The sequence below is a fragment of the Pleuronectes platessa genome, chromosome 2, assembly GCF_947347685.1.
Source record: "Pleuronectes platessa chromosome 2, fPlePla1.1, whole genome shotgun sequence".
Lineage (NCBI taxonomy): Eukaryota > Metazoa > Chordata > Actinopteri > Pleuronectiformes > Pleuronectidae > Pleuronectes > Pleuronectes platessa.
This window is the reverse complement of record NC_070627.1, coordinates 27,047,138-27,070,856: the sequence shown is the minus strand read 5'-3', so window position 1 is coordinate 27,070,856 and position 23,719 is coordinate 27,047,138. Positions and strand designations below refer to the sequence as shown.

The window sequence follows — 23,719 nt, the reverse complement described above, 5'->3', positions numbered from 1 at the left end:
TCCTAATGGGTGCACAAGCCTATAGATGCTTCTATATTCTCTATGTTGGAGAGGTTTGAGGCTGAGAGGGCAGGGTCGCCACCTCCCTCTGAAGGCCACACGTGGGTGAGTTCTGGATTACAGGGCTGAAGTCAACAGCTTTACAGCAGATACACAATCAGCCTGCTGGGCTCTGCGCTCAGTTTGGGGTGTTGATGAGGGTTGGAGCTGGTCCAGAGCACGAGGGCAGACGCTGTCTGGATCTTTGTCACAATGAACATATTCCCCAGTGTCTGTAAACAGAACATGATGCTTACTCAGGAGATAATTATAAATGTACTGGCATGTTGTTGCTCTGCCCAGCACACTTGTGGAAACACGCTACACATTACCCAGGCCAAGTCTGTGTAGAGTAATGGAAAACAGCCCTTCTGACTCTTTTACTGGCTCTAAATTGTGGTATAATTGCATGTGTGTTTGTGTACGCTCAGTTATAGCTCATAATTGAGATGAAGTGGATTGTAAATTAAATCAGGTCAAAGTCTTGTATGTCAAGCTACAGCAAGAACACTCATCTAAAACCAACCATGGAAACATTGTTGCTACCTGGAAGACTTTCACTGAAATGATTTCCCTTTTTTTTATCCATAACTTGTTTTAATTTTACATCCCTTTTTTTCCGTGACTACAACACATTTGTAACATTAGGGATTGAGGTAGGTCTTGGTTACACATTAAAACAGTTAACACATCCTGTCTCATAGACCAAGACCATGACTGCTATCTTCCCATAACTGTAATCATGTGCCTAACTATTCATCATGCTTTTGTTACCACCTGCAGATATTGTCAGGAGAATATTTGAAATGTGTTGCCAGTGAAGACTTGTGCAGATAATTGACGTTACATTTCTTTTACAAATCAGTAGTATCTGTAATGTAAATTGTATTAGACAGGGTTGCAGCAGTAAGTCAATTAGTTTTTGTCATTTGTCAACTTTACTTTGATCCTGGATGAATGTATTACTTGATAACATTTTTAGCAATAGCCCATTTAACATATTTCACAAATACTTCTATCTATACAGTAGTTACTGGAATCCCTGTTTCCAAATCAGAATTTGAATAACATATTTAAAGTACATTCACATGCTCTCGACATAATGCAGAAGACAAACCTTGTCCATGTGTATGGGAAATGGTCTGTATTTATATAGTGCCTGGTGACTACTCAAACCACTTTATAGTATAGTTCTACAGTCAACACACATTCATATGTGCAGCACTTTCTCAAGGACAAGGGGCCAATTTGGGCTTCAGTATCTTGTCCTTCAGCATGCTTAAAGGGGAAGACTGGGATCCAACTGCCAGTCTTCCTACCGCTCTAACCCCCCAACATTTAGTCAGAGGTCCAGGGTTAGAACTGCACTATAGAGAGAATGATTAGTGTGTTCTTTAGTCATTCTTCATCAAAACAATGTGACGTAATGAATAAAATGGCTCCATGCTCTGTTAGGCTGCAGCATACACCAGTTGCTCTTCATCTGTGGACAATAACTCACCCTGTTACTACCAGTAACCACAGTTGTCAGAAGACCCAGATAGACATGTTAATGATTATAATTATTATCAATTACAGTCAGCCACATCATGTTTAATAGGTTGTTATATGATTGCAGAATATTTAAGTGGATGATGTTTGGCATTGTGGCTTTGGCGTTTTCAGCCCATACAAGGAAGCACATAGCTCAGCTTAGCACAGCAGGTATCGGGATAGAATGTTTCTAGTAGAGTTTAAGGTAGACTCCAGCAGGGTTTGCTATATGCTATAACGATTTGGTGCCATTTACAGCATATTTGTCAGAGCTCCATGTTCCCTCTGCTCGGGGAAACGAGGCGAGCTCCTTGTGTCCCTAATCAGTGCTGCTGTTGTTTTCAGCCTCAGACCATCGCATCTGGGAGGTGGATAGGCAGACACAATTGTCTCCAGCTGGCCCAACTCACACAAACTGGTCAATTTACTTACCAAGCAGACCAGAAAATGCAATGTCTGCCAATGACTATTTTTGTCCCTGCTGGATGAGAAAAAGTCTCATGCAATATGTGGAATAGGGAGTGTGTTGGAGGGGCACGGTCTCATCCTGACTGCTGAAGAAGGTGCACAGGGTGGTACAGGTGGTTCTGGTTGTAGACCAGATCTTTGACACGCTTCGTCGGGCCTGCTGAGGAGCTGGAACTGATGCAGGGATTGACACAAGGACGAGAGATCCTTCTGTTTCCACTTGGGAGTCGAGACAGACTGCGACAGGTGTGTGTATGTGTGGAACACAAGGCCTTAAGAGAAGCAAAGAACAGTGTTCAACTGAAAGTGTCACCACCACATTAACCATCTAACTTGCATTTAGGGCACACTCTAAGATTTTATAGCACAGCCCCATCTACTTTCTTCAGGTATTGTCATTCTGCACACGCACTTCAAAAGTCATTAGGAGAACCTGATGCAAATTGGTTGAAGATGAGCCACAGAGTCAGCAGTGGTGGAATAATAAGACTATTTCATTTTATGGAGCAACACAATAGACAGAGCTGTGAACGGAATGCTGTGAGTTTATGATGAGAGTCTTTGACTGTAAATCTGGGTCAATCTGAAAAACTCCAACAAACAACTTTGATAATCACGTTGTTACGTTTATGCAGAAACCCTGTCTTGTGACCCATTAGTTTCCATTCCTAATGTCTAAGCCGATGGAGATATTATGTACAAAAAATAGCTGTGTCATCAAAATATCCTCTTTTTACTGCTTGTTTACAAATTTAATGAACCAGATATGTCTTAATTAGTGAGTTTTGATCACTAATGAACTTTGAACAGAGATAACATGGCTCCAGGTCCATACTTACAGAGACATACAAGAAGACACAACACGCAGATCTAACACATTCCCTGAAATGTTTAAATGTCTTTAAACATACACCACTGTATACTGCTACAGTAGTTCAAATATGACGTCAGCTTACAATGAGCTCATACCGAGAAGAAACTTCAATTTACTGGCCAGGTTGTTAACAGTGACATTAATGGGGTGTAAGTAATGAAACAATGACCATAATCTCATTGAACTTCAGTTCTCCATTGGTTATCTGTCATTGTCATGTTGGTGCTGCATGAGGCTGCCCATTGCAAATCCATCTGTATTGTTCAGGAGACGATCACAGCTCAGTTCATACATTTTAAATTTGTCACAACACTATGATTTGTGAGTGTTCCCCTGGCTCAGTGTTTGGCTCAGATCCAGTCTCATCACACCGCCACGATAACTACCAGTCTGGCTCCTCAGTGTCACGACATCAGAAGGACACCAATATCTCAAAGTCTGATCAGAAGCAACAGCCTCGCTGCAATCCAACAGATGTAACTTGTGCTATGTGGGTGTTAACTGCTGCAGCTTTATCTGAAGCTTCACAGTCACGATCGATGCCAAAGGAAACAACCGGGTTGACTTAAAGTTTAAATAAGTGTTCACTTTCACCTAAACTCTATCAGACCAGGACTGCGATGCAACTTTTCAAGGTTTGGGCCATGGATGCAGAACTCACGTTAGGTCCACTCTCCTTGTGCTCCATTGTTAGCACTGCACATCCATGAGTGGGGGGGTCAGGGATTGTTTTGGCCATGTTTTATATATTTGTTTATATTGTTTTTAATTCATAATTGGATATAAGTAACTCCACATTCACCATATCTGTCTCAGCTGCACTTTACATGAATCTTCACCATATGGGAGGCATTTGCTCCTTTTTATTAAGCTCTGTAATGGCCATTAAGAGAGGCATTCCACACCTATTCCCTGTTCCCTCTTACTTATTATATACCGTTATAGGGATCATTTCCACATTATGTAGAGTCATTGAGAATATATCTTCTTCATGCACCTAATCCGACCAAACAGTCATGGCGGATCTCAACCCGATCTAAACCTACAAGCTCTCTTATCATATTTCTTTACGCTGCTCAGTTGCTTTGGCAGATTACATCTTTGGTCCACTCGATACACGCCCGTTGTTTGGATAATGATGTCATTATGTGGAAATGGATAGGCCCCTCTTCCCTTCACTTTTTGGGCCGAGGCAGGGGAATAGGAGCAAGGGGCGGAGGGGTGGGTGTGAATCACGCTTAACATCAGCACAGAGATGGGAGGAGATGTGAGTCAAATATTCCCTATTAACTATAATGTTTGTTCTAAGGACAGCCTGGCGGGTCAACTGGGCACGCAGCTGTTGCTTGTTCTTCGCTGCCTGTGATAAGATCGTTGAAGATGTTCTCTCTCGTCTTTGATCAGCAGTTGAACAGTGCAGATTTTCAGACTTCCTCCATATGGAGCTGAGAGTTGACAACTGACGGCAGTTGTACGAGTGTAAAGCTCACGTTACTGCAGCCATACCTCCTCTGTCATAGCAGCTAAAATGGTATGTCCAATCCAGGGCTTTCCCCAGGCTTCATCTTTGCCTGATGCTATAAATAAATCCACCAGAGCTTGCTCCCTCGCCCTCTCTTTGCTCCCTCCCATTTTTGCTTCTTACTTGTTGCCCCTTCCTGTTTAAGACCCTCTTGATCTGTGGGACACCAGTACTCCTGCTGCCATACGACCCAGTTTCCTCTGGAGGAATCCCTCCCTCTTCCTGAGAACGCCCCTCCTAGCTGGGATGAAAGAAGGCCAGAGTTGGAGAAGGGGTCCGAGCAGTATGGTTAGTCTGTGAAAGCTACGTCTAGCCCAGGGATGGCGTAGCAGAGATCAGTGGGTCTGGTGTAGGGAGCTCAGAGGGCAACATGTGGTGTCTGCAGTGTGCCTCTGACAGGAGTCCGTCCTTACTGGAGCTGGAATCAGACGGCTGGTAAGATCACCTCTGAGTGTTTTGCATTTGTGTGCTGTTGTGTGGAATTCGATAATTTGAATAGTTGCTTGACATGCACTTATGCACTGATTTGACTCTGGATACAGATTGTACATTTTACTAATGGACGCCCTTTAACTCTGGCACCGCTGCCAGACTCAAATTAGATCAATTGAGAAAGCATTTACTAATGTCCAACAAAAGTGATGTTACTCCTTATTAGTTAAATTACCCTTGCAGTGGATTCTGTGCCAAGTTACAGAGCTGCTGAGGAAATTCACAAGAAGCACACTTTGTACAAATAAAGTGTGCTTCATTAGTGATGCAGTAAATGCTTCATCAATGAGCCAGTGGTGGATTTCCCTGCTTCGTGCCCAGCAAGTGAATGCATCTTTACACTGATTCATAGAGTTACTCACTTGTGAAAAACATGCAAGCCGTTGGGAGTGAATGCAGAGCAATACAAAGGTAACCAGAAGAGGCAGGTCGTGTCTCTGTGTGTGTGACTGAGTGCCAGTCGGAGTAATTAATTCATCACCATGGAGTGACACACTGAGAAGACGCTCCAGTTGAGGAGCCACTCAGCAGCGCGTGGAGGGGGGGTATCTCCAGGGGAGGTGTTGACACCAGAGCTGTCCTCACATCACCTGCCGCCCCCCCTCCCCCACCGCTGGATCCATCGCATCACCCTCCACTGCAAACGCATCATTAAAATTCAATCAGCCAGCAGTTTATGCACTGTCATGGGACACTGCAGTACTTTGTGGGCTTCTGAATTGAATAGGTGGCTGTAATCTAACAAGAGGGAAGGTGAGAGTGCACACCCTTTTATGTGGGTGTAATTGTTATAAAAATGTGCCGATTATGGCATTCAGGCCCAGAGTTTTAAAATCACATTTGGCACCTTTGTTTGAAGGCAGCTTCAAAAGAACAGTCAAAGTCAATTTGCTAGTCAAGGGGAGTATTCAGCTTGTGAAAACAAGTGTGTAATGTCCTCTGTGGCCCTTCAGGAGCTCTGTCAAGTCTGAGGATATTAACCAGGGTTGCGGAGCTTGAGGTGGTTGTTTACCACACAAGTTCGAGCAACAAACACTGTAGAGTTGTAAGTACAGAAGTGAGCCAGAGTTTTGCAGGTTGAGCCAAACTCCTAATTTTGACCCTTCTCTTTTTAATTTGTGTCCAGCAGCCTGTAACCAAGAGCTTAAACACTTCACCATCTTCACTAATGTCCAATAATCCTACTGTCATTTGGACTGTAGATAAAAAAAAAAAAAACTCACCCTTGTTTCCCCAATTAGCTGAAATTGTGGCACACTGTGACATACTGATTGTGAAGGCAAACCCAAAGCCGGATTTATGCTTGACATGAGGCATTAATGGCAGACCCATCATAGATACTTGCAGTGAGGGTTTTATTTAAAAGTTAAACGTGGCAATTTCACCCATCAGTGGCCCCACAGAAGCGCTATATGGATGAATCCTAAGTGATCCTGTCCTGCCTTGTCCTGTTCTAATTATTTTCTCCACAGTAACTTTCCCTTTACATTGAGATGGGCTACATATACTCACAGTTTAGCATTATATGTAGATCAATGTAAATTCATTTTCACCTTGTCGTATATGTACGGTGCATGTTTGTGTTCATTCATTTACCCTGATATAGAGAGACAATGCCTTTGTGAAATACTGAAATGAGCAGACACCTCAGTCTTTTATTTAGATTGATTCATGTTTTCTTTAACTCCAAAGACATCTGAAAACTGAGACAGATATTATTTCAAATACTTGGCCCTCAAATATAGATATGTATTTGTCACTGTGGAGGAATAGGATTAAATTCCAGTGATTGTCACCACTAACTGATTTTTATCTTCCTCTAATGCTACAAGTGGCTTTTCTCAATGAGCGGGGAAAGAACTGTTGCCATTATTTTTCTTAAATTACATTATTAACTTGAAACCCTGCAAAAAGTCAATTTTCACTGGACTCAAGTGGAAACTTACATTTTTAACTGGGAAGAAAAGATGTTCACTGATGTAAAAACAGATCTCTAAACAACCTTTGTGTCACTAGTATTTGCAGTTCAACCTAAAGAGTATTCTGTCAGTAGTTTTGCAGACTGTCCCCTCTTTTGACCCAATAGGTCGGCTGTGCAGCAGCTTTTTATGACCCATCGTTATTTTTTGTGGCAGGGTGACCTATAGCATCAGTAGGAATTATGAGAGGAGCAAAGGAGGAAGGGAGATGACGTAGTAAGAATGACAATGGATCGACAAAAACACAGGACTATAACACAGAAGACTTCTGTCTGTAACCCGATAGTCTTTATTGTGTCTGTTATCCAAGATCAATTTACAACTGTAAACATGTTTTAATTATTGTTACCATGACTACCTTTAATCCTTTAATTTTAAGAAAGGACATATTTTAATCTAAAACCCAATTGTTTCCTACTTTTCCATGTTTTTGTAGCTTAACATAACCAAACCTTGACTGTTCATATAGATTTAACTGCATTTTTTATCAATGTTACCATGTTAGCAAAGGTCTAGGTGCTGTCGGTACACCCTGCTTTCGTTAATATTCTAACCATGACGACCCAGATCCGGTGCGCCTGGCACATAAGCCGGCAGCCATTGTGGTGCTAATTCAGAGGATGCTGCTTTGGACAAACGGCTTATGTAGTAGAATGACATCTCAAGACGTTTGAAGTTGGTGGAACATCATGTTCAGTATCTCTAATGCAACATAACAGCTAAGGGAAGCTAAGGGAAGACATAAACATGTCAAGTGCTATCTTAGCTACGCTCTGAGAGGGGTCTGTCTACTCTTGCTTGGAGCCGTGCACTAAGCCTCTCCTCCATCTAAACAAATGAATATTTCCAATCAGACATCCTCTGCTGGAGCAGACATATTGAATCTCACCCTCCAGTCTAATTAAAAGAGTCTCTGTCTGATTAGATTTGTTCCCTTTTAGAATGATACATATGTTGAGGATGCATAGGGAGGACAATGGTGATGCAGACAGAGTTTTTATAAAGGAGCAGGGAGTCTCCTGTCCAGACAGATATGTAATCTCATTTAACCAATGAGAGATGTTATCCCTTGACACCTTTTCACAAGTGCTTCACGTGACGTTTACAGAAATGACAGCCATTTTGTGATTTGCCTCTTATATGTTAATGTTTCGTTGGTTTAGGCACAACCATTGCTTTGTTAACTTGAGGGGAAGATAGTGGTCATGGTCAGCATCTTGGGGAATAGGCTTGGTCCTACTCTTTTTTTACTAGAAGATCAATATCAATCTTTTTAGTTCTGAGCTGGAGCCGTGATTACCTGAGCTGTTGTTTGCTTTGAAAGTTCCAGCACATTAATATTTGATTTTGTGTGCAAATTAAAGGCATGAGATATCCCATTTATGTTGTTGTTGACCTTAGAACATCAAATTATCCAGTGAATTAAAGTGTGAGAACACATTTACTTTAAAAGACTTACCTGAAAAACTCTAGATTAGTGAAAATTTCCCCAAACTCTTTGTAGCACACCAGTATTTTGATACTGCCAGATGGAGACTGTCCTCCCTGAACACTTTTTTTTCAACTAGATGACCTGTCACAGCTGTAGTAACTATGACAGTAGTAGAAGTAAGGTGAGGCTTGTCTTTGTGTATAAAAAGTGACAAAATCTCAGAAGCAACGTGGTGATAACGTGATAAAACACACAACTTTCTAATTGGAGATAGCTGTTTTTTTATCACACAACTCCTAATGTGGCGATAACGTTCGAAGAACCTTGTAAGGCTTGTAAGGTAAAATGTAGCTTTGCCACAATATTCTCTGTTGCTCACTGAAACTCAGCGTTCACAAGCTGTGTAGTCTGTGTGTGCAGGAAAATGTGAGGCATCGTTTATTGCCACTCATTATATGTTTACTGCCCTGGACATCAAATCTCTTTCCTATTAGAGCTTTTACTTTAGCCTTTATTATCCAACCTTGACACATTATCCCACTGAGGTTTAGGTATTTGACAAGGTTATGTGATGATAGATGTCTCTCAATGGATGTCCTCGCTCGGAGCCTTTCACATTATCCATCAGCTTATGACAAACAAAATGAAATGTTATTGATTTTACTTTTTCTTAAAGCAAAAAGCCGACATTTCCGATATAGATTTGAACTGGATGGATGAAGTTCAGGAAATCAGCTGTCTCGGTCTGTGACTACATGAAAGTGTTTCTCAGACTGATCGACTATGCTGCTGATTCAAGTCAGATGTTAGGCAGGCAGCAGGAGACTTGGACCCTGTAACGGGAATTCATTGTCTTCCTGACGATGTCATAGTAAACTGCTGCTGTGTGGAACTAATCGATGAACAACGTACAGTTTGCCTTCCTAACACTCACCATACATACTATAGAGCTGCAGTATGTAAGGTTCAATGTTTTTGATTTGCTACATTATTTCCATTCTCACAAATATTCACCTCTCGTACACAGTGACATTTGTTAGACTTCTGTATATTTTGTTATATTTTGTAAATTTAGCACCCAAGGGCAAACTTATTTTTAGGCAAATAACAAAATACAACCCTGACCTTGATAATAGACTTCTGGGCAATGGTGCAAATCAAGGACCAGCACTGCTTTACTGCAATATTAAATAAGACATTGCGTCGGTCTTTAAAGTATTTAAAGGTGCACATCAGTGATTTTATGCAGTAGTACTAATCAGTCTGTGAAAACACTGTGGCTCAGGGGAGAAGTTATCAAGGTTATTTTGACCCAGGTTTTGTAGCCGTTTCAGCTCAGGCTTGTTATGTTTTTAGCCAATCTCAAATATTTAGGGAGCTTGTTCCACTGGTGGGGAGCAGATACATTAAAAGCTGCTCCACCTTGGTTGCTTTACATTTTGGAAGCACTGAGTAAACCTGTCCCAGACGACCAAGATCTGGATGTTTTGAAGCGAAGTAACTCAAAGATGTATTTAGGCTCAAAACAATTTAGTGCTCTCCATGTTTTCTATTAGCTCAGAAAACCGGCTTTACAAACTTTTAGCATCTTTCAGCTGTTTCAGGTTTGAGCACTCTAATGCGATATGAAAGTCAGTGGAGTAACTGATTCTACCTCATCTGCAGATCTGCATGTGTCACATTCCTGCTTTAGGTGTGTGGAGTTAAATGTGCAGAATGAATCTGAGCATACATATTTATCGTGAGTGGACAATATGGATTCATTTTTGAGTAGGACGTATTCAGATGCCTTCCCTTTTCCTCATGGCAGCAATTCCTCTCTGCTGAGCTGGCTTCTGCATTTAATTGACATCTCTGCATAATGTTCAATTGAATCTTCTTGTTGTGGTGTCAGATTCTGCCTCTGTAGAAAACAAGAGAAAGGCTGAACAAATGGAGGCGTGTGTCTGCGGAGAGGGACAGCTGGTTTTTCACACATTAGAAAAGGAGTCAGATCAGGTTTTTTTCTTCCAGTAAAAAATGACTGAAAGTAATGGTTACTGGCGTGTGTCCGGGTATCACAGCGCAGTGTTTTCACTTTAGCCGTCTCAGCTGATCGCTACAGTCCGAGAGGTGTGGAGGAAGTGAGTAGATCTGCAGTTGACATGTAGCTGCTGCTGTCTGGCGAGGCGCGGCCGGTCGTTGCTCTACACCGTCAGGGTTTATCCAATTATCTGTTCAGGTTGGTGCTCCGGTGACTACACAATGATCCTCGTTGATCTTTTAACATTCAAGGTGCTGCTTCACACGCTTCGATCACTCTTGACATTGTGTTGCTTTGTTTTTAATGAAAGAGCAAGCTGCTGATTCAGGTGCAGTGATATCAGTGTTTGTCAAGCTTTATGCAGCTATTTGAGCTATTTGGTATTCATTATTAATTCATAGTCATTTAATCTTTTCTAATCATGGCACAGTGCTTCAGTCCTGTAGCTGCTGAGGTTGATTCGAGGTCTTTTCCTCCTTGCGCTCAGAGTGCTGCTATAAATTCTCTCACTCTTATTTATACCTGCCTGCAGTATCAAAGTTCACTTTCACTATCTGTCACGTGGTTCTTGCTGAAACACAAAGCAATTGGTGCGCTCAGGGAAGTGACTCATTGGACTAACCCAGTGTTTCTCTGTGTCTCACAGTGTGGAAGGTGATGCTCCAGGCAGCGAGGTGGGTGCCTCTGTGGACCCCAGCAGCGGCTACAGTTGTGTCCCAGTGACCCACAGCGGCGGGCTCGGCCACGACCACCTGGACAGCCAATTCTACGGGCACATCTTGCTGCCCGGCCACCAGCGGCCCCGTCGACCCAAGCTTCAGCACTCCCAGTCCATCCTCCGCAAGCAGGCAGAGGAGGAAGCAATCAAGCGCTCCCGCTCGCTGACGGAGAGCTATGAGCTCTCATCAGACCTGCAGGACAAGCAGGTGAGAGGGGGGTGGGACTCACAAAGACAGGGACATCTTCCATCTGTACACAACTTAAACAGGGCGGAGAGTTTTGAAACTATATAATGACATCGATTTATTTTAAGATAAAGGAAATGTATAACCCTAATGACATGTCATCTGAGTCTACAGGATGGCACTGAGCATTTGAGCCACCTTTAGCTTATTGTTTTGCTTGTCTCAGCAGAAATGTTTTTGGTTCAGTGGCAGAATTTTACTGATATATAATACACAACTCCAATTATGACTTATCTTGCTCTGTGTCAGCTGATGTGTAATTATCCGACTGTTTGCCATCATCTTGGTCTTTATCTAATTTTTATTAAATTGTATACATTGATTACACACTATATAACTACAAATCAGTAGCCGTATTAAGCTATCAGGAAATGGCCACTTAAGAATCTTTAGTAAAAATGGTTTAATCCTCTGCTCTCTATATCAATTATCAATCAATGAAGCATCTGAGGTTTGGCTTTAGTTCTGTATTGATTGCTGTTCACCAACTAGTTCAATGTAATGTAAAGCATCACAAAATCAACAAAACAAAACATTCACAATATTCAACAATAAATGACGCGGTGAAACCTAATCCAGAACCCAATCACACTATGTTTGTTCAATATCTGACCAAAAGTGTAATTTTCTTATGTATATATATATATATATATATACATATATATATATATACAAGGAAAGGAAGACCAATGAGCAGTATTTAGTGTCTATCAGTAAGCATGTCCTCACAAATATAGCAAACAACAAGCAAACAACAATGTAGTGAAGTGGAAATAATCTACAGATGAATAAAGGATGATAGATCTGTGTTAAAACTATAAAAGCAAACATCAGTGGGAGAACAATATGTCCCTGTGAACAGCAGGCAGAGACAAAGGCAAAATCAGTGAGAATTCTGCTCAGTCTTTCAATTTTTATCAGACTCTGTACATTGTCTTCGAAGAAATGACATGGTCCTTTATTGCACAGACTTCTTTCTTGTACTTTGAAATGGTTATACTTGCATCAACTACTTGTGTTGAATGTGCCTACCTGTTAACGATATCAACAAAAGTGGGTGAGGTTGCCAGAACAAAAAATCAATCTTTATTACTGTTTTACTTCTGACCTGGAAAGCTAAACCACAACCACTGTCTTTAAATTATATTGCTTTGTCTTGCCCATTTATATATTTGTGTCATTTATTCTACAAAGTAGAGGTCTACCCAGGCCTGATATTTTGGACTGGATCCTGAATGGGGATAATAAGACTTGATCTACGATGTGGTCCGTCCAAACAGACCCTAATGCAGAAAGATGCTCCACCAGTTATAATAAAGGAGTAATTCATGTCTCTCTTTCGTGTAGTTTTCTTCTATCAGGATCATGATGCACCACTTATTCAGAACTGTTAGTGGGTCCACTTTGATCCATGTGGGTTTTTACACATAATGACACACTGAAACCTGCAGTGATACAATAGTACCCTTTAAAGCAAGTGGACACATGAAAGTATATTGTGCAGGTCGATGGAAATGCAGTCAATGGTCAAATTTGATCAAATACTTAGAAATCACACTGGTTGCAGCCTCTTGTAGTGAGACTCACTGGCATGGTCCATGTTCCTCTTGGAAAGCTAGGGTCCATTGGCCACATTGGCCCTCACATGAACAGGGAAATTATAAGCCTTTTACACCACCAGTCCATTGGTGGAGAACTGGGTCAATGTTTTACAGTTACAGGCTTAAAAGAAGGAGCTAATGTAATACAGCTCTAGACACTGTCCTAATTACAGGCATATCACTATTTCTCAGGCATTTCAGTTCAGTGCACACACCTGAATGATTCCTAAGTGTGATCCTTTTTTAAAAAGACATTATAGCCCTATAAAACCAACCGTTATTCCTTTTATATTAGACCATTACCATATTATTAATCAAACTGGGTTGCCAAGTTAAAACTTTCTTAATAGTTTCTGGACTGAGTTTATTTTAATGTCATTCTCATACACACAAAGTCATATATTCTATTGAGCTGGGAAAAAAACTGTAAAAACTGTAGCTTCCTCCTTTACAAAAGAGAAACCTTTGTAGGTTAGAGTTATAATCAATAGTCAATGTTTTTTTAGACTGTCCCTATTTTTTTTCAAACTGTCCCTTCTCTTTCTGCAGGTGGAGATGCTAGAGCGTAAATATGGTGGGCGTTTCATAACACGGCATGCAGCCCGTACCATCCAGACAGCCTTCCGCCAGTATCAGATGAACAAAAACTTTGAGCGTCTGCGAAGCTCTATGTCTGAGAACCGTATGTCCAGACGGATCGTCCTATCCAATATGAGAATGCAGTTTTCCTTTGAAGGACCTGAAAAAGTCCACAGCTCCTACTTTGAGGGAAAGCAGGTCTCACTAACAGATGACGGCACCAAAATCGGTGCACTGGTGCAGTCAGAACATGGTGGAGAGATGGGGGTGCAGGCCAAGACCCCCACTACACAGAGTGACTTTACAGACGCTATCACAGAACTAGAAGATGCCTTCTCCAGACAGGTCAAATCTCTAGCTGAGTCCATAGATGATGCTCTAAACTGTCGCAGTCTGCATGGCGATGACAGCCACTCTGAGCCAGGGAGAGGTCACCAGGATATGAACAGAGAAGTCGTCTGCCAGGTGAAACCCTCCCACAATGCCTCAGATCACCGCAAATTGGATGAGATGACGGCTTCCTACAGTGATGTAACCCTTTACATCGATGAAGAGGAACTGTCACCACCCCTGCCTCTATCTCAGTCTGTAGACCGACCCTCCAGCACAGAATCAGACTTGCGTCACCGCTCTCTTAACTCCTCCCAGGATTATTGGTCTCTAGCTCATAAAGATGATAAAGGGGACACTGACACCAGTTGCCGCAGTACACCTTCCTTGGAATGCCAAGAGCAGCGTTTGCGGGTAGACCACCTACCCCTACTGACCATTGAGCCTCCCAGCGACAGCTCGGTGGAACTGAGCGATCGCTCTGATCGCAGCTCTTTGAAAAGACAGAATGCTTACGAGCGAAGCATCAGCAACCAGCAGAGCCCCAAAAACATCAGCCACGGTTTGCCGCCCCGTGGGCCTTCCAGAGAAGAGGACGCTTCCCGCCATCGACCGCGACAACTGGAGGCTCACCTGGCCATCAACGGAACTGCAAACCGTCAAAGCAAATCAGAGTCTGATTTCTCTGACGGGGACAACGATAGCATCAACAGCACGTCCAACTCCAACGACACCATCAACTGTAGCTCTGAGTCCTCATCCAGAGACAGCTTGAGGGAACAGACTCTCAGCAAGCAGACATACCACAAAGAGACTCGCAACAGCTGGGACTCACCTGCTTTTAGCAATGACATCATCCGTAAAAGACACTACCGCATTGGCCTCAACCTCTTCAACAAGTAAGTACAGTCCAATACACAAGATTCATCAATAAACTGTCCACACACAGCCAGTCATAATCATTGCTTGGACCTATTAGCCCCTAAATTGTACAATCACACATTACATACCCAATGAGGAATGGAAGAAGTTATGTAAATTAGATCCAGTCCATTACCTGTGGTTTGGAGAATATTCTTGAAGACCTCAACATGAAATTCTTCTGTACGATAAATATGCCTCGACATTGATTGAAATACAGTTATTGGCCTGTTCTACTTAAGGTGCAAATGAGCCCGGGACTCATTCTGCCCCACTTCATCTCCATCTGAGCCTGTGTCATTATGTTTAATCATAGATGATTGTGGATTTGGTTTCTTTCAGAGCCGCCCATTAAGTTCCTTTTAATCATTTGTGATCAGCACCAGAGACAAAAGTAGTTCCCTCCATCCTACTCCCTGTCCTTATTCCATCCCCCCACCTCCCTCCCTTGCCTAAATCCTGACCCTCATCTGACACATTTGGCCGTGTACAGAAGTGCAATGGGCTTATCCCAGATTTGGACTGTGTCATCACTATTTATTTTTGTTCTCTCCCTGGTCCTCTCTTTCTGTCTCTCCAAACGTTTCTCTTTTTCCAGGAAACCAGAAAAAGGCATCCAGTATCTGATAGAGCGAAACTTTGTCCCAGACACTCCTGTGGGTGTGGCCCACTTCCTGCTTCAGAGGAAGGGCCTGAGTAGGCAGATGATTGGCGAGTTCCTGGGTAATAGACAGAAGCAGTTCAACCGAGACGTCCTAGAGTGAGTTTGCACTCCTTCATATGTTTGTATTATGTGTTTTGATGTCCTGATGAATCACCCTGAAAACATGAAAGATTCTCTAAACAGCGTTTTGATGTAACTTGCCATATATGCCTCTGTACACACTTTTATATCTGCCTCCCGGGAACATAACTATAAATCATCATTTAGTTGCAAATTGGGTTGCCAGTTTGCAATCTATTATGATTCAAAAACACTTTGGAGTTTTTGAGTACTACATAATGACTCAAGTTACACCCAGGAAATAAACAGAAATAGAACCCACTCAGGAAATCACTGCGATGCTCAGAGCTCAGTTAAACATTCGGATTCCATTTATATTCCCCACTCCTTTTAAAAAGGAAGGGAAGTCATAAAGATCTTGAATTTTCCAGCAGTGATTCATGGTATCATTCAAATAGTGCCTCTTTTCATGCTTTAGACTAGACAGACTTATCTGAATCACACTTACAGCAGACCAGCTTATCAGAGCTCATTGAGATTCAGTGGAGGATAAGGCCAGAAAAGGTCCATCAGTGTCAGTTTGACAGGCATATCTAAAGGGCGCCTTGAGAAAACGTCTATAAATCCTGACATGCAAGGTATCAAGGTATCAGGGCTTTGGAGAGCGAAGGCACAATCCTCTCTCGCAAAGAGGGCTGCTCAGCTCCTTTACTTAACCAAGACAATCACAGTCATTAATATCACAGCAAAAATCCAAGTAAATGTCTGCTTTAACAAATCAATATTTGTATATGAACAATGGATCAAATTATGTGAAAGGCAATCACTTGATGTGATGAACCCAGATACTGCATTTCTCCTCAGCTCTTTGGAGCATTATATTATCTTTCATTTAAAGTCAAACAGTTAATTGTTTGGTCCAGCCACTCCACTCTCTTCCAGCAGCAGGCAGAGGGTTGCAGGAAAAAATAACTCATTAATTCAATGTGCATTGCACACAACCTGCCGAGTACCAAACAGCAGAGAGCTGAAGTTAGTGACTGGTTGATGGAAATAATGGATTATTGAGCAACTACAGAGCAAGATATTTATCTCAGGAGTCCATAAACACTAGAACAGAGCTAAGAGAAAAATGAGTACCATATCATACATGTATATGTGTATTACCAATTCTGAAGCTGAGCAGAACTGACAGAGATTGGACAGGGGAGTAAGTTATATATTTCTAACAGGAGAAAACAATCATGTTTGGGTGCTTATAGGTATAAAACTTATATCGTGTATAAGAAACAGCATTCCCATCCCCAAAAATACATGAAGTTTACTTATCAGGTAGAAATGCAGTGTAAGTTGACTCTGAAAATCCTGATTGTGTATTTAAAAGTTAGATATTGATTATTATGCACTTTTATTCTTTTATTCATTCATTAGATGAGTTATACAAACTTCACTAAATGACTTTCCTACTGTATCTTACCAGAATTAATCTTTTCACAAAGCAAACAAAAGTGTTTTCAAATTCCTAATGTGAATATCCCAACACACAGTATTGTACATTCTCCTGTTCAAACTGATCTTCTTACCGCTCCTGACTGTGTTTTTCACAAGTTGTGTGGTGGATGAAATGGACTTCTCAGCTATGGAGCTGGACGAAGCGCTCAGGAAATTCCAGGCTCACATCAGAGTCCAGGGAGAAGCGCAGAAGGTCGAGCGGCTGATCGAGGCCTACAGGTGAGAACTCCTCTGGAAGCTCAAGACACAAACAAACACAACAGCGGACATGGCTCCATCTCCCAAACAAATTGATGGAATCTTTCCATTTGGAAGCAAGAAAGGAGGAATAAAGAGATGTTCGTCCCAGTAGGGTCTTAAATCAATATAAAGCAACGGATTATGTGACAGGATGATCATGATGGGGTTCATGCCACGTCAAGCGCTTATGTCAACACAGCGTGTATGATTAATGGATAGCACAAGCTTGCTTTCCACCATTACCAAAAACACCCTCATCCTCTAAAACAGAGGTGACCCCGGAAAGTTTAACTCTCAGACAGAAATCAGCCGAGTGGGACCAAGCCATTTCAAATCCAGACTTCGTTCAAGCAGATCATTGCAGAAAATGATTTAAAGAAAAACAGCTCAAAAAGTTGAGGAAACCCTCTCCCAATGCTGCTGATGGATGTTGTTTGTTCCTCATTTATTTTCTCCAAACCTCTGGTGGCACAGCGATGTCCTACCCACGGAGAATTAGCTTCGATTGGGAACAAGCAAGGACATTTTTGCCTCAGTAAGTCTCTTTAGGGAGATAACAATAAGTGATCATCTGGCGCTTGCCTGCAGCACCTTACAGATACGATTATGAACTCACTTCATGTTGTCTCAGAAAGTTATTACATGGCCAACCTACCTGATGGCCTCAGGCTGTATCGACGGTCTGCACTCACTGGTGCTGGCTCGTTGTTCTTTTGACTTGAGTATAATGAAGCATTATTTGATCGTAAATGGCTGGAGCTCAGACAGCGGAAAGATCAATATCGATAAGAGCAGTGATACACCTGCCCACAAGTAGAACTAATCACTAAACAGGAAGCTTACTGATTTATTATGTCTTGAAGGGAAGTCGGACGCCTTCCTCTTCATTTATAGGTTTTTCTTATGATCGGTCAGATCTAAAACAGTACAATTTCACAGCAGGCCTTGATTCTGTGAGATATCAGTTCTTCTGAAATCTGAATGTTTATCATTCTTATATACATTTGATAAAGTGTCTATCCAGTCCTCAATCGAGGAAGCTTGGGGATTCAGCCACTAATGAGCTTTAGCTTTTACTGCAATTTTATCTTCTCTTCATAGTACAGTTAAGATTGTAATGGTGACTTCTATGGCCCGTTCTGGATTTGCACCTCAGTACATTTCAGAACTCTTAACACCACATGTGATGGGTCCTATTTGCTATTCCACACTCCTCAGAGGAGACTGGTCCTTTCCTGTCAGAGCTCCCACTCTGTGGAACAAGCTCAATGAGGAGATCCATCTACCAAACTGTATGAGAATGTATAGGTTATTTTTCTCCTACCAACAATTCTCTTACCAATAATTTTTTATCATTTAACAGTGTTTCATTTCATCTTGTTTTTACTATTTTCTCTGCTCTAATGTAATGTAATGTAATGTTGTGTGATCTTCAAATAGATTTTAATTGTTTCGCCCTTATGTAAAGTACCATGAAACAGTGTTTTGAAAAGGTGCTATAAAAGTCCAGCTTGTTAATGTTATCGTAGTTATTCTCTCCTTGGGTTTGCAGCATATTGCATAGGTATCGAACACTGAATATAATAAAGATAGTGCTTCTGAATATCTCCTATAGTCTAGTGGATGTTCTTTCAATAGTCATTTAGTATATGTAATATACTGTATATGAAAATGATCTGCAGTTTGACTTCAAAGTTTCTGTCTCCAATATCGTCTTTGCAGCCAGCGCTACTGTATCTGCAACCCTGGTGTGGTGCGACAGTTCAGGAACCCCGACACCATCTTCATCCTGGCCTTCGCCATCATCCTCCTCAACACGGACATGTACAGCCCCAACGTCAAGCCTGAGAGGAAGATGAAGCTGGAGGACTTTGTTAAAAACCTTAGAGGTGCTTGATTCTCCCTCCCTCATTATATATACTATTCAACCTTAAATTGAGTTTTTATACATGCATTAGCTTTTATAAATATCCCTGTTTTTAAGGTTGGGGGGGGGGGGGTAATTTGAAAGTCACGGTCAAGAGTTATTTGCTGTTGAGCCAAAGCACTTTTCAGTTGCCCTGAACAGATTTTGAGGGTATTAAGAGGGGCTTTGTGGCATGGCCAACACATTTCTCTGCCTATTGGAGTGTCAGTAATTAAAGTACAGTATTCAGTGGAGGAGAAACACTCATCCTCTGTGAGCTCTGAAGGACATTTCTGTCCGTACAGTGAGAAATATGTGCAGCTCTGCAGTATGTAAGCAAATTCAGTTCATCAACTCTTATAAACGCGTGAGTTAATCATTAATCCCTCTCTTTTCCCCCCCATTCCCTCTCTTTTCCTCTCATGCTTAGGGGTGGATGACGGGGAGGACATCCCCCGAGAGATGCTCGTAGGAATATATGAGCGGATTCGCAAGCGGGAGCTCAAGACTAATGAAGACCATGTGTCTCAGGTTCAAAAAGTGGAAAAACTCATTGTAGGGAAAAAGCCGGTGAGTTTTAGTTTTGGCTGCTGCTGCATGTAGAGTATGACTGCTTTTATCTCCCCCTCTATTCAAGCCAGAATATAGCAGGAGCAGGCATAACCAAATTACCCAGAGCGACTCTACTGTTTCACAGTGAGCACAAGCTGACGCACATTCTCTAAAAAGCAAAGGAAATGAAAGAGCATACTTTGCCTGAACCTACTTCTCTGTGGGACACATCAATTCTTCAAGGCAGGAGACCTTCATGCGTAATGGCAGTAATATGTCTTTTGGCCTTAAATCCAGCCAAGAGAAGTGCTGTCTGACGAGCTCTGTAATAATAAATGAGATTAACAGTCTCACACCCAACAATCTTGTTCACTCAGAACCTGTTCACCATTCTCTTTAATCCACTGATGTCCTTTTCATGGAATTAACTCGTCTTTTTACTTTAAAATAACCAATCATTTTACACAAATCAGAAGTACAGGGGACTTTGACAGTATCATGACCGGTTGAAACAAACACAAAATATTAAAACGGTGGCGCATTTAGGATTTTTTCAAGATCATGAATTTAAAAGGACCTGTATCTGTCCACTAGTCCCTGTAAAATGACCTTGCTGTGTATCTCTTAATCTACAGATTGGCTCTTTACATCATGGTTTGGGCTGTGTAAGTATTCCACTTTCTTTCATCTGCATCTTGGTTTTGAGGGGAATTGTTAGTCATATATCTCGAAACCTGATGAAACCGATGTAAACTGTGGGTTATTTAAAGATGTATATCTGCTAATCAGTGCCTTGAAATCCCTCTGTGAGGCAGAGGAAACCAACGGAGAGATGCTGCTGCTTGTGTGTGCAGGTGCTGTCCCTACCCCACCGGAGACTGGTGTGTTACTGCCGACTGTTTGAAGTGCCCGACCCCAACAAACCACAAAAGTTGGGCCTGCACCAAAGGGAGATCTTCCTCTTTAATGACCTCCTAGTGGTACGGCAGACATTGTTCTTCCTGCACATTGACAACACATCTTCTCCCTGGAAGAGTCCAAACCACATTATATGCTTTGCTTTTTTCACAGGTGACTAAAATCTTCCAGAAGAAGAAGAACTCAGTGACGTACAGCTTCCGGCAGTCTTTCTCACTTTATGGCATGCAGGTGCAGCTCTTTGAGAACCAGTGTAAGTGCCACGGAGATGTTTTTGGAGGCTTCAGTTTGCTTCAGATTAACTAGTCTGTGCTGTTTCAAATGACCACTCTCAAAAACATGGTGAAAAGCTTGCTGGCGTAGAAAGAGGTGGAACGCAATGAATTCTACAAATGGGACATTATGCACTTTCATTCATTTGTATTTACATTGTTGGAAGATTACTTACACTCATCCTCCATATCAGACCATTCACTCTACTGAGTACCACTCTAGTATAAAATGGGGATGATTTAATGCAATGACTAACAAAGAACCCCAGCTTGGGCTAAACTCTGTTAAATTCCCTTTTACACCAGCTGTGTTACTAGACGGTATATTTTTCTGTCAAAGAAAAACAAACAACTGAAGGTAAAGTGCTTCTCGAGATTGTTCTGTTTATTTGCACAACATCACAGGTTTCATTAATTAGTTGTAGATCAATCCAATTCTGACCTCAGGCATTTTGTTATGTAAGCCTCAATAACACCACTTGGAATTAAAAAGCGTTGGTGAGGTTCTTGACCTATTCTCACAAGAGGATTGGTGTGTCGTATCCAAGCTTACTTCATAATGGCCAAAGTTCTGTGAGCTATTAAAACAACCCTTTGCCACAGACTTACCTGGGGGGTCTGTGTATTTTATATGGGCAGGAGTTGAAGTGTTGATATTGTCACTCTTTAGATTATCCCAATGGAGTTCGCCTGACCTCGGCCGTCCCCGGAGCTGACATCAAAGTCCTCATCAACTTCAACGCGCCCAATCCTCAGGACCGCAAAAAGTTTACCGATGATGTGCGAGAATCGATTGCTGAAGTCCAAGAGATGGAGAAGTATCGGATAGAATGTGAGCAAAGGTTTTCCTCTTTAATGCAGATAGTTGGCATTTTTTCATGCAATCTGACACTTTATATCCTAACTCTAACTCTAACACCTTGATGCAAATATTGTAGAATATATTTTAGATCAGTTTCATCTTTCTATATGTTTCGCCTCCGCAGCTGAGCTTGAAAAACAGAAGGGCGTGGTGAGGCCAAGCATGTCCCAGAGTTCGGGGATGAAGAAGGAAACAGGAAACGGCAACCTGGGTCGAGTGAGCCTCGACGACAGCTACGCCATCGGTGAAGGCTTGAAGAGGAGCGCCCTCAGCAGCTCCCTGCGTGACCTCTCCGATGCAGGTAGAACCACAGACTGCCATGGAAACACTGTCTGTCTCATTCCTCTGCGAGACACAGTAAAGTGTCTCCCCGAGCTGAGTGCTGGCAGAATATTATTCACTCCTTTCGGAAAAATTGGAAGAGGCGGGAAGACGCTACTTTGATTCGGTGGAGGTAGCCACAACTGACAGTGATGGACCAAGGTGTAATTTACTTGAGGCTATCAACTAATAATCCTCGTCACCAGCCGCAGGGGAGCTGGTGCTATGTAGGTCACTGTGATCAATTTGAGCGACTTAGCGGTAAGAGGAATTAATTTGCGGTTGATTCAGACAGGGTGTAGTACGCTGCCTCTACTGTGCAGAGCTGCACAAACCCACTCATTGACCTCAGTGGTCGGTTCAGACTGGTGAAGAAACATCAAATAATGAAATGAGCTCTTTGCTTTTTGATCAGTGCTTTTGATGTTTTTTGAATTAGACAAAACCCATTTTGGTGGCGGCCTGTGTCAGCGCTGGATTTTTGAGGCTATATTTTCTGTCAGAGTTGTTCGAGGATCACACCACTTCCCTGAAATTGACTTCATGAGGTTTGCAGTTGACTTTGGTGGGTGTAAAGGGGACTGGTGTTAATACAGCATCCTCTGAGGGATAGTACTAATCATGTGGAGAACTGCTCAGCCTTGAAGACTGTCTTCTGTGGCTCAGGATTAGATCTGTCAAGTTAAAGAAAACCTTGCTGATGTCATAGCAATGTCTGGGTTTATGTCATGTAATGAAACTGGAGACATGGACTTTGAAAGACAAGGTCATTAAAAAGGAAACAAAATATGCAATTGTTGCATTATGGGAAAATTAGGATTGAATGTTATTGGACTGAGATTCATACTCAGGACTAATATTTAGGAGACGGATTTTGACGATTCCTATTTATAATCAGTGTCGTTTGAGTCTTGCATACTAAATTGGAGATTGCAAGACTCCTGCACGGTCTCCTGCCAGCTGCAGCTCAAGGTGCTGCTTGACACGCCATTTTCAGAAACAGACTCTGGAGATAGTCTGCAGAACTGGGTCCATACTCTCTCCAGAGTTTGTCTTTCGCACACGAACAACACAGCAGGAGATTGTTTGCTCAGACGCGCTCACAACAACACAGAATTCTCCAGAGCATTCGGGAGATGGGAGGTGCAACAGGTAGTAACACAGCAACTATGTAGAGATCACAGTTTTTTTGTTTGCAGCACATCCCCACTGCCGTTGGTCCTTATCGCAAGAAGCTCTCTTGACCTTGTTGTCAATGTCTCTACTTTCCATCCCAAGATATTGGAATTCTTTGTGGGGGGGTTTCTCAGTTTTGCTTCTGTCGCTTGTTAGAAACCTCATCAGCTTGCTTGCAGTGAATCCTGCGCAGTATCTCCTGCTTTGTTTCCACATTTTACTGGAAGGCTGTCAGGAGACACTCTCTCACACATTTGTGTTCTCACATACAGCCCCACCGGAAAATGTCTTGTCTGAAAGAAAGTCTGTAGTTATCCCTGATGCTGACCTTGATGTGGAGCTGTAGTAGTGACGGGCTCCTTCCCTTTCCTTTACTCCTTCTAGTGACAGCCTGCTGCTGGTTAGTCACCTCCAGGTTTAGCGCCCTGCTTTACTAGACAAAGGGATATGTGAACGTGTTACGTGTTAACCAGGCGTG

The 23,719-nt window shown here is 42.1% G+C and overlaps 1 protein-coding gene across 5 annotated transcripts in view; it reads left to right on the top strand.

Moving 5' to 3' along the window:
- The window catches only part of iqsec1b (IQ motif and Sec7 domain ArfGEF 1b), a 199,400-nt gene that overhangs the window by 168,787 nt on the left and 6,894 nt on the right, over positions 1-23,719 (top strand). For 4 of the 5 annotated variants that reach the window (XM_053430917.1, XM_053430909.1, XM_053430933.1 and 1 more), the window contains 11 exons: positions 11,009-11,288; positions 13,478-14,736; positions 15,357-15,518; positions 17,091-17,213; positions 18,957-19,123; positions 19,571-19,710; positions 20,328-20,357; positions 20,547-20,672; positions 20,764-20,863; positions 21,553-21,714; positions 21,869-22,045. In XM_053430917.1, coding sequence (XP_053286892.1) covers positions 11,009-11,288; positions 13,478-14,736; positions 15,357-15,518; positions 17,091-17,213; positions 18,957-19,123; positions 19,571-19,710; positions 20,328-20,357; positions 20,547-20,672; positions 20,764-20,863; positions 21,553-21,714; positions 21,869-22,045 — 2,726 coding nt within the window. Of the gene's footprint in view, positions 1-4,581; positions 4,872-11,008; positions 11,289-13,477; positions 14,737-15,356; positions 15,519-17,090; positions 17,214-18,956; positions 19,124-19,570; positions 19,711-20,327; positions 20,358-20,546; positions 20,673-20,763; positions 20,864-21,552; positions 21,715-21,868; positions 22,046-23,719 lie in introns of all 5 variants that reach the window. The other variant, XM_053430925.1, reaches the window with a different exon arrangement.